The 13,804-nt window shown below is 50.4% G+C and overlaps 1 protein-coding gene and 1 long non-coding RNA gene across 2 annotated transcripts in view; one reads left to right on the forward strand and one right to left on the reverse strand.

Moving 5' to 3' along the window:
* The window catches only part of LOC119172148 (uncharacterized), a 100,854-nt gene that overhangs the window by 7,122 nt on the left and 79,928 nt on the right, over positions 1 to 13,804 (reverse strand). The window lies entirely within an intron of this gene.
* Atpalpha (sodium/potassium-transporting ATPase subunit alpha) overlaps positions 2,123 to 13,804 on the forward strand; it is a 159,459-nt gene continuing 147,777 nt past the window's right edge. Inside the window, exon 1 of the mRNA XM_037423158.2 lies at positions 2,123 to 2,346. Coding sequence (XP_037279055.1) covers positions 2,320 to 2,346 — 27 coding nt within the window. The 5' untranslated portion in view covers positions 2,123 to 2,319. The remainder of the gene's footprint in view (positions 2,347 to 13,804) is intronic.

The following is a 13,804-nucleotide window of genomic DNA, read 5'->3' on the forward strand; positions in this document are numbered from 1 at the left end:
AGCACGAGGCTGTTTTGAATTTTGTTCGCTCAATCGAACGAAATCTGACCACTCTGTAGCGGGGAGGGGGAAAGGAGGTGGTCTAACAAGCTCCTTAAAGTCGGCCAGCAGAACGCCGTACATTCTACATTCATTATTTTTTTTTCTCTCACAAAGTAATAATAATCTTGCTTGCTTGTTTTTTTTCTTTTTTTTAAAACTCGGCACTCAGGTGCCACGAATGTTATGGCACCACCTGATATTCGGTCATTGCCATTGACACCTTGCTATCGGGACCTTTCATTGGTACTCCCGAATTTCTGGTACTTTGTTATGCATACGCACTCAATCTGTTTTTTTTTTAATGAATGGTTGTTGATACATTGTTATTATAGTATTTGGTTTATTTTATGCTGCTGATGTGACGTCTAATCTGCAGATGCGTAGAAAGCTGTGGTATTTTTGTGCGGTATTTCGGGAACTGCGGTATTTTGTGTTGGCACCTACTGTATACAGGCATAGAAGTACCTATCGGTCGTTTTATTACTTTTTTTTTCTAATCTCCTGTTTTGTTGCTCTTACAATGGTTGGCATTTAAGTGTTTGTATATGTGTATGCATGTACACTCTACTTTATATCGTTGTTTTAATGCGTGACGTTTATTTCATTATTACCTCTGTATTTTGAGTATGTATCCACTCCTGCTTGGGGTCTGAATGGGCCTGCAGTATTCTATAAATAAAAATAAATAAATAATAAAGTGTCATTCAACATCTGGAAGTACCGGACGCATGACACTAAAGCAAGAAGGTGCACGAGAGCCAGGTGACGATGGTCAGCGTGTGGCACAGACACCGCCGCAGGATGAAGCTGTTTTCGGCGCAGTTAGACCATCACGCCGGGTTCAGGCTGTAGCAGACAGTGCTCCGTCGAGGTTACTAAGCGTGCCAGGTTACATCTAACCAGGAGGATTATTTTCGCCAGCTTTTTTTTCCCCCTGTTGGTGGAACAGCCGTATCAACTGTACAGGTGGACGAAGAGATGGATGAGGTCTGCGAGCAGCGGCAACCCGGAAGTAGTAGTGGAGCGCTCCGGCGTGCGCCCTGCCTCCGTGCAGCAGGACGCCGCTCTGAACCTTGACATTATCTTTCTCGCCCCGGCGGCGGGCCCGGGCTGACGACGACAACGCCACGGCTCGGGGTCACCTCTCCTCCGCCCCGACTCGCAGCCCGGGCGCACCTCCTCTGCCTCCTCGCAGGGCCCGGTTCCTTGATATGAGGATGAACAAGAAGGGCAACCCAGGACTGAAATAAACTACCCGCGGAAAACTGAAAACAAAATAAACAAAAAAAGCCTTGCCTGTGCAAAAATTAGACCTTTACAACTTCTCTTTCCTAAGGGCCATGCTTTTACATTTTTCCGCCTTTGCCCATTATTTACAACTATTTCTCTCTCTCTCTCTAGTTTCTTTGTTGAACTGAAAGCGCCTCCCAGTGACGCAAATCCTTTAACGACGGCACTTGGAGCGACGGCACCGTTCCTGCTGTTTTTCTTTCGCTTTCTTTTATCTTTTTTTTTGTGCAAAGAGGCAATGTGTGGCAGTAAGTTTCTGAAGTGGGGAATGTAAGTGACTTTCGAAAGGGGAAAAGGGAGAAATAAGCGCAGTTCCGTTACTGCCTCTCTCAGTGGAGGGCACCTCGCATGGGAAACGAGGAAACTAGGGAGGAGGGTAGTGGTAGCTCACAGCGGGACGTCACACCGATTCGCTGTTCGGTGTTGAAGTATATGAAATACTGAGGGGGATGCAAAGGTGGCTGGTCAAAAAAAAAAAAAAAAAGAAACAGAAATAAAAAAGAGAGACTTCATATTGGACATCGCCTAAACGAACAGAAACGAAATAACAGAGAGGAGGTTGCGCATAAAGCACTGGACACCACCCGCACTGGGGCGTCCACAATGTAAAGTAACTGGACCACAGGCGGGATACAAAGCGCACACACAAGTGAAGCGCTGGGAAGGCGCAGAGCGAACGCAGCATTCACGTGGCGGCGGCTGTGGCGCGCCTCGGCGTCCGCGCACGAGATGGCGCCAGCGGAGGCACCAAGGCGAGCTGGGCGAGCGATTGTCGACTGCCGCGACCGGCGCGCAGCACGGGCAGCAGCAGCAGCAGCAGTCACCGTCGCCGCCAGCGCTGCTCTCAGCAAGGGCCGGCGCAAGAGCCACAGCAGAGCTGCGTGGCTGTCCGTAGCGGGAGGGCGACGCTGTTACGTCAGTAGTTGGTGCGCATCGTACTTATACAAGCCTTTCCGCGCAGAGTGATCTCTTCCTGAGGGAGTCATCATGGCGGACAGAGGAAAGGACGACCAGGTAAGTTTTTCCACTTGTCCGGCGCCGCGCGCTTCACGCTGCTGCTGCACGGCGGCGGCCGGCCCCCCCGCACAACATGGCGGGTGCCCCGGGTCTTTGCTGCTTGTGTTGTTGTTTTCCGCTACTGCCGCCTGCGAGAGCTCGCTCGCGCCCCGCTGGGCGAAGCACTGCGGCGCCGCTCGTCGCCGGCGCAAATGGCGATCGGTGCCTTTGCTCCGTATTGATTTTGCCAGGACCCCCCATCGTCGGTCGTGCTGCCGCGGGGGGCACCCCTCCGGGATTGGGGACCGAGTCCGGGGAGGGGCCACCCTCAAGTCCCGACCTCTGTACTGCACGGGATGGTTGGGCTGCGCGTGTCCTCCTGCCCTGCCCACCTCGCGAGCGCCGCTAGCGCTAAGCCGCGAAGAGTCCGCACAGGCCTTGACCGTGGCAGGGTGAAAGTAACCGCAGCAAGTCGGCCAGCTTTTCTTCGCCGCATGTTCACGCGACTCGAAGTGGGGTGTGGCAGCGCACGGTTTCGTGCAGGGAAAGCGCTGCTAAGGTCACGCGAACCGGTCGCCGAAGTTACCCGCGCCGGCTTTTGCACCTTGCGGCGCTACCGGTCGGCAGGTTGTGCGGTTGCGCCAGTGCTCATCGTGTTTGGTGCCTCGCGTCGAAAGCCCAACGCGACGTCAGTCACCGAACAAGGTCGCCGTTGTAATGCTGATACGAGCGCCACGGACCCGTGGCCCACTTTGCGCGGCCCTCATGCCGGCAACACTGTAGATGTATGACCCTGGGTCCCCCGCGCTACCCATGCTCCATGCGGCTGCCGCGCGCTGCGCCCTGGGTTGCGGGTTTTCTTGGCGCCGATAAGCGTACGAGGCATGTTCTAGCTCCCTCGTCTACTCCAGGGCAGGACGTCGGCAATTTCTCCGGTATACAGATTCCTCACTGGTCTCGCAGTGCGAAAGTAGGCGTTCTTCTGCGGTGCGAAAAGGCGATGCGGCGAGCTTTATGACCGGGGTCCGCCATTTAAAAATGTCCGCTTGCTCTACCTGCAGTAGCGAAGGGAACAAGCGGTGGCTTATTTATTGCCGCGATCGCTTGCCTCCGCAGACGTCCTTGCGCGCAAACCTCGTTTCCGAGTCTTAGGCGCGCGATTAAAAGTGATGGTTGTTGCGACAGGGAAAAGGGGCTGACCCTCTGCGAGCGATGTCCCGCCACAAACCTCGGGCCTGAACCGGCCGTGGCCCGCGCCGGCAGTGGCGGCGCGGCGTCTGTTTCGAAATCAGTTCATCGATTTTTGGCTGCGGTCCAGATCGTGACTCGTAGCTTCTTTTCCTTGATTGGAACCGCGTTCTTTCTGTTCTTTTGTTGCCTCTGATTATCCGCGATCACGATGTTTCAGCAGTTGTACCGCGACTTTCTGAACGTACTGACACCACCCGCCTTCTTCCGGGGTGCGCCCTCTGCAGCTAAGAGTGGTCGTTGCCAGGTTCCGTGGTCGGGCCCGCAATGGCCCACGCGAGGGCCACTGCTTTCCATGCATTTTGCCATGGCCCACTTCTTACAACATGGCTCATCGCAAAGTGGGGCACCTGTAGCGCTTTATTATTAGATAACTTTCGACGCACCTATGGCACGTGGTCGTCACACGTGAAAGGGTTTCCGGCATTTCTGACGGTACGGTGAAGTTGTTTGCCTTACAGCCACAACAGTTTGTGTTGGATTGCGTCACCGGTCATCGATCATCGCAGAAGGATGTTACGCCGTGCGAGGGATGCATGCGCCTGATGCAGACCAGTGCTTTGCCCCTTTCCCTCCATCACCTCGGTACGGATTACGCTTCCAGCAGGCCGTAGCCCTTCGCCGAGTGCCCGGTTTTCACTACAGCTTCAAGTTTATCTGGAAGAAGCCTAATCTGAAAAGGCTGTGGTCACATGTTACGCACAGCCCAGAGAGTGTGCGCGGCAGTTTTCGCGGTGAAACAAAAGCCGATTGTACGAAGCTTTTCTTGCGGTGTTCCGCAATACACGGTTCTTGCCATTACCCGAGGAACGTAAATGTACCAGGACCGTCACCGTGCACCGCACACCATCACATAACCCCTAGAGAGACGATACTGGCCTCTTCCGGACACGCGATCTGTACTAAGATAGTGATCAGATTGCAAGTTTATTCGTAGTAACACGCGTGGGGTTAACACGTGTGCCGGCCTTTGATCTCAGCTTCCAGGCTGTACACTCGTGCTTCAAACCAACCTCTGCGGCCTACTTTCCTGGTAGGTCTTGCTTACAAATATGTGTGCGGAACAACCTTGATTTACCACAATAGCTGTTCATATCAACCTCGAGGTTGATAACATAGACAATGTACCAACGTGGAATGAGAGAAATCAGCATTTCCTGCAACACGGTAGTCACTTCGGCTTCGACGCTTGCATGTGGTCACGCTTCGTTACCATGCTCTGCCAGCTTCGATGATTCGTACTTGTTCACTTTAAGATCTTTGAAATATAGACTCAATGAGCTCGCAACTGATACTGCATTGGATAACAAAAGCAGATGTAAGCATGAAGGTAACCCATATGTAAATACCGCTACGTTCTTATTGTGGAAGACAAGAAAGCTCTAATTCTTCTTTCGTGTTGCACTTGGCATGGGGCACATGTCGTGCGTGCGCTATTGTCGAAGGCAGCCGAATAACAATTTGCAAATAGCCTGTCCACAAAGTTGAGCATATTGTTGCGTTTTTAAGTGTTGGTAGCAGCGACTTGAGTCGTGTAGCTTGGGCAGTGCGCTATCGTGTAGAAAGAAAGCTGTACCGTGCGCTGTTGTTCTTTCGATATAACCCTTCTGGCAGTCCTCCGGCAGCCGAAGCTGTTTTTTTCCGGTACTTCTTGGCCACCATAGCGACAGATTATCCTTCACCAGGCCGTTGCTTATCTACTTGCCTACTTTTGGATAAACAAGAGAAACGTACCTCTTTGAGAAAGGATCAGTGCCATATCGACTCGTTTAGAGATGCCGTCGTTCGCTGCCGGGGAATGGGCGAAGGGGGGCCAGCGGAACAAGGTTTAAAGAAAACGGAAGGTTGTCGTGGTGACGTTCCCACTGTTTACGTTTCTTTGTCGTTACACCTTCGCACGCATCTAGAAGCATTTCGTCGCTGTTAACAATTTATCAGTATCTTTGGAGGTGATATCTTCGAATCCCTGTACATCGGCTGGTGGTATAAAGAGCAAATATCGTAGTTGATATACAAACTCAACTAGTACAGCTCGGCGCTTTCGTCGCATTCTGCGCTCGGCAGCGAAGGTCGATTCCAGCAAATTCGGTTTTGTCGTGTCGTTTACTGTCTATGGACAAGTATACTTACACGAACCGGCAACCCATCCGTTCCAATGCGACACAGTCGTAACCTTCTGTTATGTGTCGAAACGTGTGTGATACTTCGGCTCCTCTGAGGACAGCGCAGTGGCAGTCGTGTGCATTGATACCGAGAAAGAATTGGTCCCTAGCCTCATATTTCTTAAATCGAAACTAAATGCCTCGTAGGCACATGTATGCAAGCGACTTGCGTCCCTGACCATTCGTTCTTTCCGTGCGTTTGAATGTCGTATACCGAGCCTGGATTGGTTGCTTAAAATCGCAGTCAACAAAAAGGGATATGACGTCGTTGGAAGGGGCTTCTGGTTTGCGAATGCATTTACACATCCTCCGTTGTGATGTCGTGGAATCATTTGTTCCATACACTCGATATCGCCGTAGGGCTGCTCGTGATAGCAGCTGAGGCAGAATATGCCATCACTGCACTTACGGGGCTTCTGGTGTGCCACTGCACGTCCTTGAGGGATGCTTGCTGGGTGTTTTGGGTAGAGTCAAGAAGAAAAAATGCTTAGCCGTTACGGTTGCCCGGCAACAGGATGAAGCCAAGTGGTGTTCGCATTGTGCGACGATCCGCTGCTCGCGCATGGATGTCTATATTAGAGGGAGAGGAGGGCGGAAGCCGCGCTTAGCGCGTCTTCCTGTCTCTCGATCACGTTTCGAAAGAGAGCACCTGATGCTGCCGTCCTTTGTCCTCGCGCAGACAATGGCTTCGAAAAAAACTGCGTGCGCACGCGACCGAGCTTCCAGCTGCCAGTAGAGACGACAAATAACGCCAGTTAGCAAGGTAGGACGAGGCATCGCCGCATTGTACAAAATGTGTTGGGAGCGTAGAATAATGACTACGCGCGCATGCACGCGAAAACTGCTTCCTCGTTTTCGCGCGGCAGGATATAATCGGAACGCGTATCTCGAAAGTATTTCGTTAACTGCATGGGGCCGTTCTATCACCTCTGGAACGACAGATATCAGAGCTCTGTTGATCCGCGCACCGCTACAGTTTCAGAGCTTCGTCTAAATTTAGAGACACCGTCCGCGAAAACGCGAACCCGAAAGCTCGCGCGAATATTCGTATTAATAAAATATCTAAACATTGAACGGACCAGGAAAAGGGGAATTCACCGGCTGAATAAAACTAGAGCAGACCATAGAACGTATACGGCACGACTTTGTGTCGCAGATTACGATTGAACTGCAGATACATATCATGTCATAGACGTTAAAACTGCATGCAAATGACTCGTTGCCACATTATAGCGGGTACCAAGAGCTGATAGGAAATACCTTCAGTCCATTCATAACACTCCCACGTTCTTGCAGTTGTCACGCTTAGGCGCGTGATGTTCTACCAAGCCAGACTGGTTGTTGTTCACTTTCATTCAAGTAGACTTCGTATACACAAACCGACCAGTCAGCTGTTTACATGTCCTCCGAAGTGACCATCGAATGGCCCGAAAGTTACACACCACTGTCAAGCCGTTTTCATCAGTGAACATGATAGAGAGTGAGAATGCAGGTGTATTAAACAGAGCAGGGAGATCGGTACGTTATATCTGCACTGGGGAAAGGGGATAGGTACGGCAGAGCCGCCATTCTCGTGCGTTACGGCAACCCACTCCTAACTTCAGTTTACGTAAAACTTGCGCGCAGCAGTTGGCGAGTTTCACTGGGAAAAAAAGTCTTCTCTTAAGAATGTTTCCTCGAGAGACTCTCATACCGTGGTGGCAGCGGAGTAACCGCCGCCGAGCGAAGGCGCGCGAGTACGTCACCCAAAACTAGAATCCGGCACGTTGTTGCGCAACCAGCGCACACGGGACCACGTGGCGCAGTGCAGGCGAGCTAGTTCGGGCACGGCTTTCAGCCGCACAGGTCCCAGTATACGACGCCGTTCCACAGCCCATCTCGAAGCGAAGGGAGATAACGTTGGCAGCCACCACGTGGCACCCCGCGGAAGCTCGCGCTGGTCCCCGGAGTCCTTGAGCGTCTTTCCACCGTGGGGCACTCGCGGTGAAGCAGTCACTCGCCGTGCTGAATACTGACGATGTCGTGTGGCGTCGCGTTCCGCAGTGTGCCCTCGGGGCACCCTTCCCAGAGGGGGCCCGTCTACGTCTTTCACAGGCGCAGCGTCGAGAGCTGCAGTGCGAGTGAAAAAAAGAAGAAGAAAATTGAAAAATGCGGCGCGACTACATGGAACGCATTTCCGGCGCATTTGTCGCGGTGTGATCACCATTTTAATGAGACCTGTAATGGCCGATACATACAGCCTAATGAAACAAACTGAAGGTAATGATTGTAATAATGGTTGAGATTTAGCGTTACGAAACCACGTGATTGATTATGAGAGGCGCCGTAAGGGAAGGCTCCGGAAGTTTTCGACCACCTGGTATTTTTTAACGTGCACCTGAATTTTAACTATGCACAGGCCTTGAGCATTTTCGCCTACATCGAAAACGGGGCCGCCGAGACCAGGATTCGATCGCGGTATACCTTCGGGTCTGCAGTCCGCTCAATTTGCTGATCGTATGTTTTCACTGTAGCATAGTAATTATGACATAAATGGAAAGGAAGCCGAAATTTGTTGGTTCGCTCCTTGCGTGCGGCAAGTTGATATTTCATTCAGCTTAATTCTTTCCCATTTGTTTCCATTACTATAGAACTAAAGCCTTCCAATTATGTCCCCCTATAACATGCTCAACTTCCGTTATCTCTTGGTTTCATCAGGGGCATTTAAGAAAATATGTAAGAAAAAAAAAAGCGCCCTAAATCTTATGTATAACCCTGGCGGTTATGGCCTACGATCGCCGCTATGCTCGTTGGCCTAGTAATAGACACTTATTAAACTCCGTCATATTGTCTAATGACTCAAAATTCGGCGCTTTGAGCCAATTGGATGAGGCCCCACCAGCCCTGCGAGCTTGCAAGGTGACTTACGTTGAACTCCGTTGCGGGATTGAACGCTGTTCAGTAAAACATGCGTCCTCGTTTTTGATGCGAATAAACGGGGTGATGCCATTTCAGGGTCAGCCGAGTGTCCGCGGCTTCCCCAGCATTTCCACGGCACTTCATTTGAGATCCCAGGTGTGAACCAAGCTTAAGTCCAGTCTAAGATGTATATCGAATCCGTTTTGTAGATTAGTTGATACCACCCTTGTAAACAGCCGGCTGTGGCAAACAGCCATGACCCGAATCACCTGAAGGGTAGAGGGTAAATTACCACTGTGGCTCGCTGTCGCTTGCCGCCCCTGAAATACCTGCCCTTCAGTCATCTTTAAACGGATAATAATGCAGTATTTTTTTTTTTAGTGTTCCAAGTTGTCGGATATTGGCCGAGTGGCCTCGCGCCAACTTCTGACGTAAATTATATTCGCCCCCCTCAATGTGTTCACCTCTTGCAAGCTTCGCCCATATTCTTATTGGAGGAACACATTTCACCTGAATGTTGTTTGCTCCCGTGAGCTTTGAAGCGTGGTATCTCCTCGCCTGGCATATTAACGCCGTTACTTGCCGCAAGCGTCTGTTTTAGAGAGAAAGCGAAATAACGCAGGGGAGGGGCATACATCTGTCGTCGACATGACTGACTTTCTTAATGTTTGGTGGGCGTTGTGACAAACTTCCTTGCTGCCAGGTTCCGATCGTCCTTATACAATACCGATGTAGCTATACCTTTAAGTCCTGCCTTTATTTTAGCCTTCGCGCGAGTTTTAGTTTTAGGATCATTTCACGTGGGAGTGAAGGTGGAGGAGGAGGGCGGGACCCGACCACTCACAGCTGTGCTATCTCTTGGACCTCAACCCGTTTCGTCACATCCTTGTTACCTCACCGCCACATTCAAAAGGCTCATTATGAAACTTGGTTGCAGCGATCGTAAACACGAACACACAAACATGATCGATGTTCCTCGAGGCGTAAGTGACGTAATGGAAGGCCACAAAAGCAAACGCTGGCTGCAAGAAGATACCCTCAGGCGACTGATTTCATTACGATAGCGTGTCTCGTGTAATTATGACGCTGAACGATGCGAGTGCATCTCAAACAGATGGAGGGCGCATTTTGCAATGCGAGTCTGACGTCACGTGACGAGACGTGAAGTCAACACATGAAAGCGGCAAAGCTAATGCTGCGTTGATATAAAAAGAGGGAAAAAATTCTATTCTGCGGTCACGATGGAATGGCAGGAAATCGCGTCAATGCAGTTCTGTGTGCACGTATCGCAGCTTGATCGCTTGTTCCCTTTTTATTAACGTGTGCTTTTCCTAACGGCCCACTGAGTGTATAGCTTTATCGCGTTTGCGTCGTCGGTTACAGCATTTGTGAGATCATCGATCTTACTGGAGGCAGTGTGGCGTCAGGTAGCGTTCCAGCGTATCTTTTCTCTTTTTTTCCCCCCTATTTGGCGAGAGGAGCACCAAATCCTGTAGAAGCCGAATCCACAGCGCAGATGGTCGGTCGGTCAGCGGAAGATTTCCGCGCGCTCATGTCCGTCCGGCGCGCGTCATCGACCGCCTTTTACGAGATGGCTCGGCGCTTCTCCTCCTCGCGCACCATTCATTATGAGTGGCCCGCATTTGACGTCACTCCTTGGTGTCACGACAAGTCGCGTAGAAACGGGATATGCTGATGTCTTCTGGAAAAAGCCTTTCCTTTCTTCTCCTTTCCTTTCTTCTCCTTTCCTTTCTTTACATTTCTTTCTTTTGGTTCTTTCTTTTCGCAGCTGTCCATGCCCCCCTTTTTTTTACCGATGTTCACTGGTTTATGCGTTAAGTCCAAGCTAGAGAAACGGGATAGGGCGAAGTGGCATGACTGTGTTGTGCAGTTCTCCAACCCTCCTTTTTTTTTTTTCTTTGGCTTTCTCGTGCTGCAGTAGAACGCGGCGCCCAAGCCCTCCTAGTTTTTGGACGATAAAGGGCCGGTGTTGAAACTTGAGCCATCTTTTCCGCGGAGACGGAGCTATAGTCTTCATCCCATGGGGCACGTCCGCTTATGGATGGTGTTAAAGCAGATAGAGGAAAAGAGTCCATTCTTTTCTCGGTGCACACTTCGTCTCGCTTTCTATCTAAGCGTGTCGCTTGCGTACGCTCGGCATGTGGCCCACGGCGGCTGGGACACCGACCCATGCCGCCAGTAGCGCGTAGCACGCGACGATTGAATGGGAAGCGTCCCGCCCCGCTCGTTATGGTCAAGCATGTCTCCCACTCTCGCTGCTTCTCGCCCTATCTTCGTTCTGCGCATCTTTTTTTGTTTTCTCGCTGGTCCATGCACGCTACCACCATGTGGCGAGATTCATCTGTACACGTTCATTCGACATCAAGAGTTTATGGGACGCTTATTGTAAGGAAAATGGTGGAGCGCCCGTTAAGGTGCTTCGATTTTGTGGACACTGAATGTAGAAAGACCTTCACGACGGGATGCGAAGCAACGCATGTACTGGGAAGTTCTGAGAAAAGGCAGGTTCTTTGTAATATCCGCAGTAAACATTATTATAGGTACCACTTACGTTGACCATGTTTAAACGAACTCGGTTGCTGAGCTACTGCTGGTGCTCCTATAGCTGTGGTACTGTGACGAAAATGTTACCAAAACACTAAGGAAGGAGGTAAGTGTACTACTAGTAGATGGATGGATGGATTGATATGGCTGTACCCTTTAGATCGGGCGGTGGCTAACGCCACCAAGCCGTAATACTTGAACCAAAAACTAGATTTTTTTTTTCCTTGAGTGAAGTTGAGGACTCCTACTTTGCAGTGAAGGGTTTAATTTTCACTCGTGCCTTGACTTTAGCCACCAATCAGATAACCTCGTTCTAGTGGTGGCCCAGCTCTGAAGAACGCCGTGCAGTGTTTGGACCAAGGGACACTCTAACGCTCCATGGAAGAAGAGAGCAGTGCAGGCTACAGTGACAAGATGTGTAATGGAAGCTCTCCTCGCACAACCCTATATTGCCTAAAGTTTTCACCTTTCGTCTGTGTGACGTCACGTGCTGATCAACTGTTCCCGTAGTGCTTTCGCACAGCTTAATCGGTTAGTGCAGTGCGGAATACGTGCACAGTTATTCAGCGGTCGTGGCACGGATATAGAGTGGATTGCGTCGTTTCGAAAGATCTTGGTCATGGCGATTTCGCGCACCTTTCCGCGGTTATGCTTCATTAGAGCGTTGCGTCATTCGTTGGTCTCGCTGTAAAAAAGGCGTAGCAGACGCGGATGGGCAGTGCATGAATGAAACAGAAAATGCCTTCTATGAACGAATTGGCTTCACGTTTGTAATATGCGGTAAGAGCAGCGATTCAAGAGGTTGGCTGGGCTCGCTATAGAATACGGAACTTCGATGCATTTCCAGCTCTTAAGCGAAGAAACGTTCAGACGCTGAATAATGATACGGGGAGAACGCGGAAACTGTAACAGCAGCACTCACAGGTCAGCGTGAACAGATATAACAAGTGTGAAGTGCTGGAGTCGGCTCATCCTACAGGCATCACTTGTGGATAAAAACACACGTCGTATTTTAATTTCACCCAGCCGCCGTGATGTCAGGTATCATATAGACTTCGTGCTTCCAAGTCCTGGGTTCGATGCCCGTCGCCGCGATCGCATTTCGGTGGAATCGAAATAAGAAGCCCGTGTGTCTTACAATGTCAGTACACGCTAATGAACCACCGGGTGGTCGAAATTTCCGCAGCTTTCCATCACGGCGTTCCTCATACATGATGCCGTGGTTTGTGCTCGTCAAATCTTGTTTGTTTTATTGGTGCATTCGTAAATGAGCAGTGTAACGATGTGCCGGATAACCAAGCTGTTTGTAAGTTCTAGGAAGAGGCATGGTTTTAAGGCCTAGATGGGCCAAATCTTCCCCTCATTCGGGAACAGCAAAAGCGGAGAATTTCGGGGCTCATTTGCATGCTCGCGTAATATGTCGTCTCTACATCGCATAACGCGATGACGACGTGCTTTCTTTGAAACAAGCTGCCTCCGTTTTCTCGCCTGGTAACTCGCAGCCGTTTTGTGTCTTCTAGTATTCTTGTGTTGTTATAGTTGCCAGTCTATCTGCTTTCTCTTCTTCAGCTCCATGCACTGGCACGTAGCAATATTATTACTTCTTCTTCGTTGTTTTCTCGTTTAAGCGACAGCATTTCGCGCCTCGGTCGCTGATAGCGGAGCTATAGCAGCCGACGGAAGACGATCGTGCCGTCGAGAAGCCGCTGCATATGCGGCGTTGCTGTTGCGCGCCTTTATCGCTTTACGACATCAGACGAGGCGGCCGCCTGCGAGAAAATCACCAACAGTTGCGCTGGCTCGGTTTACTCTTTCAACGATGCGGCGCCTATGCACACTGCCGGCCGTCTTTTATCGTTTCGTTCGGGTTCCCCGCGTGTATAAACTGCGGCACTTGTATCTATGGAGGCGCTGTCATTCTGTGCGTATTTTTTGTATGTCTTTTTTTTCCCCGTCAACTTCGTGCAAAGATTGCGTGATGATAAACGGAACGCACGCCGAGCGGAAGCGGCATCCCGTTTATTATTTTCTTCCTCGATTGGTATAGTTGTAACTTCGTCATCTTTGTTTTATTTTTCCTTTTTAGCGAATGGGAGGCATGCTGAAATGAACGAAATCGGTCGATAACGCATACTCCCCCGTCTGCCCGTCTTAATGCTGACTAAATGTTGCTCTCCTTTCTGTGTTTCTAGTTCTTCAATCGAAAGTTGACTTCAAGTACGCAGCGCTAATGACCGCTCCCATTCCTTCCAGGTTAATGATGACCAGCTGCGCCTCGTTAATTCTGTATTACAGTCTGTCTGTGCCTACTAAGCAATAATCACATTCAGAACTTGGTTTTGGTAAGGCGATAAGCGTAATTTCAGCAGCCGCCGCCTAACACAGAATCTCAACGTCTCTATGCACAAATTAGCCTGCACGGAGAAAGGCTGAAATGACCGAGAGGAGGAACAATGGGATTGGTGAAAGCGGATCGGTAGAACGAACTCACTGGTCCACCGCAGTGGCATTGAGAACTTTCCTACCTGTCTGATTTCGTAATGGCATCAGCTTCTAAAACCATAGTTTCCCAAAATTAATAGAGGGGACTCTGGCGCTGCGAT

The sequence above is a fragment of the Rhipicephalus microplus genome, chromosome 4, assembly GCF_043290135.1.
Source record: "Rhipicephalus microplus isolate Deutch F79 chromosome 4, USDA_Rmic, whole genome shotgun sequence".
Classification (NCBI taxonomy): Eukaryota; Metazoa; Arthropoda; class Arachnida; order Ixodida; family Ixodidae; genus Rhipicephalus; species Rhipicephalus microplus.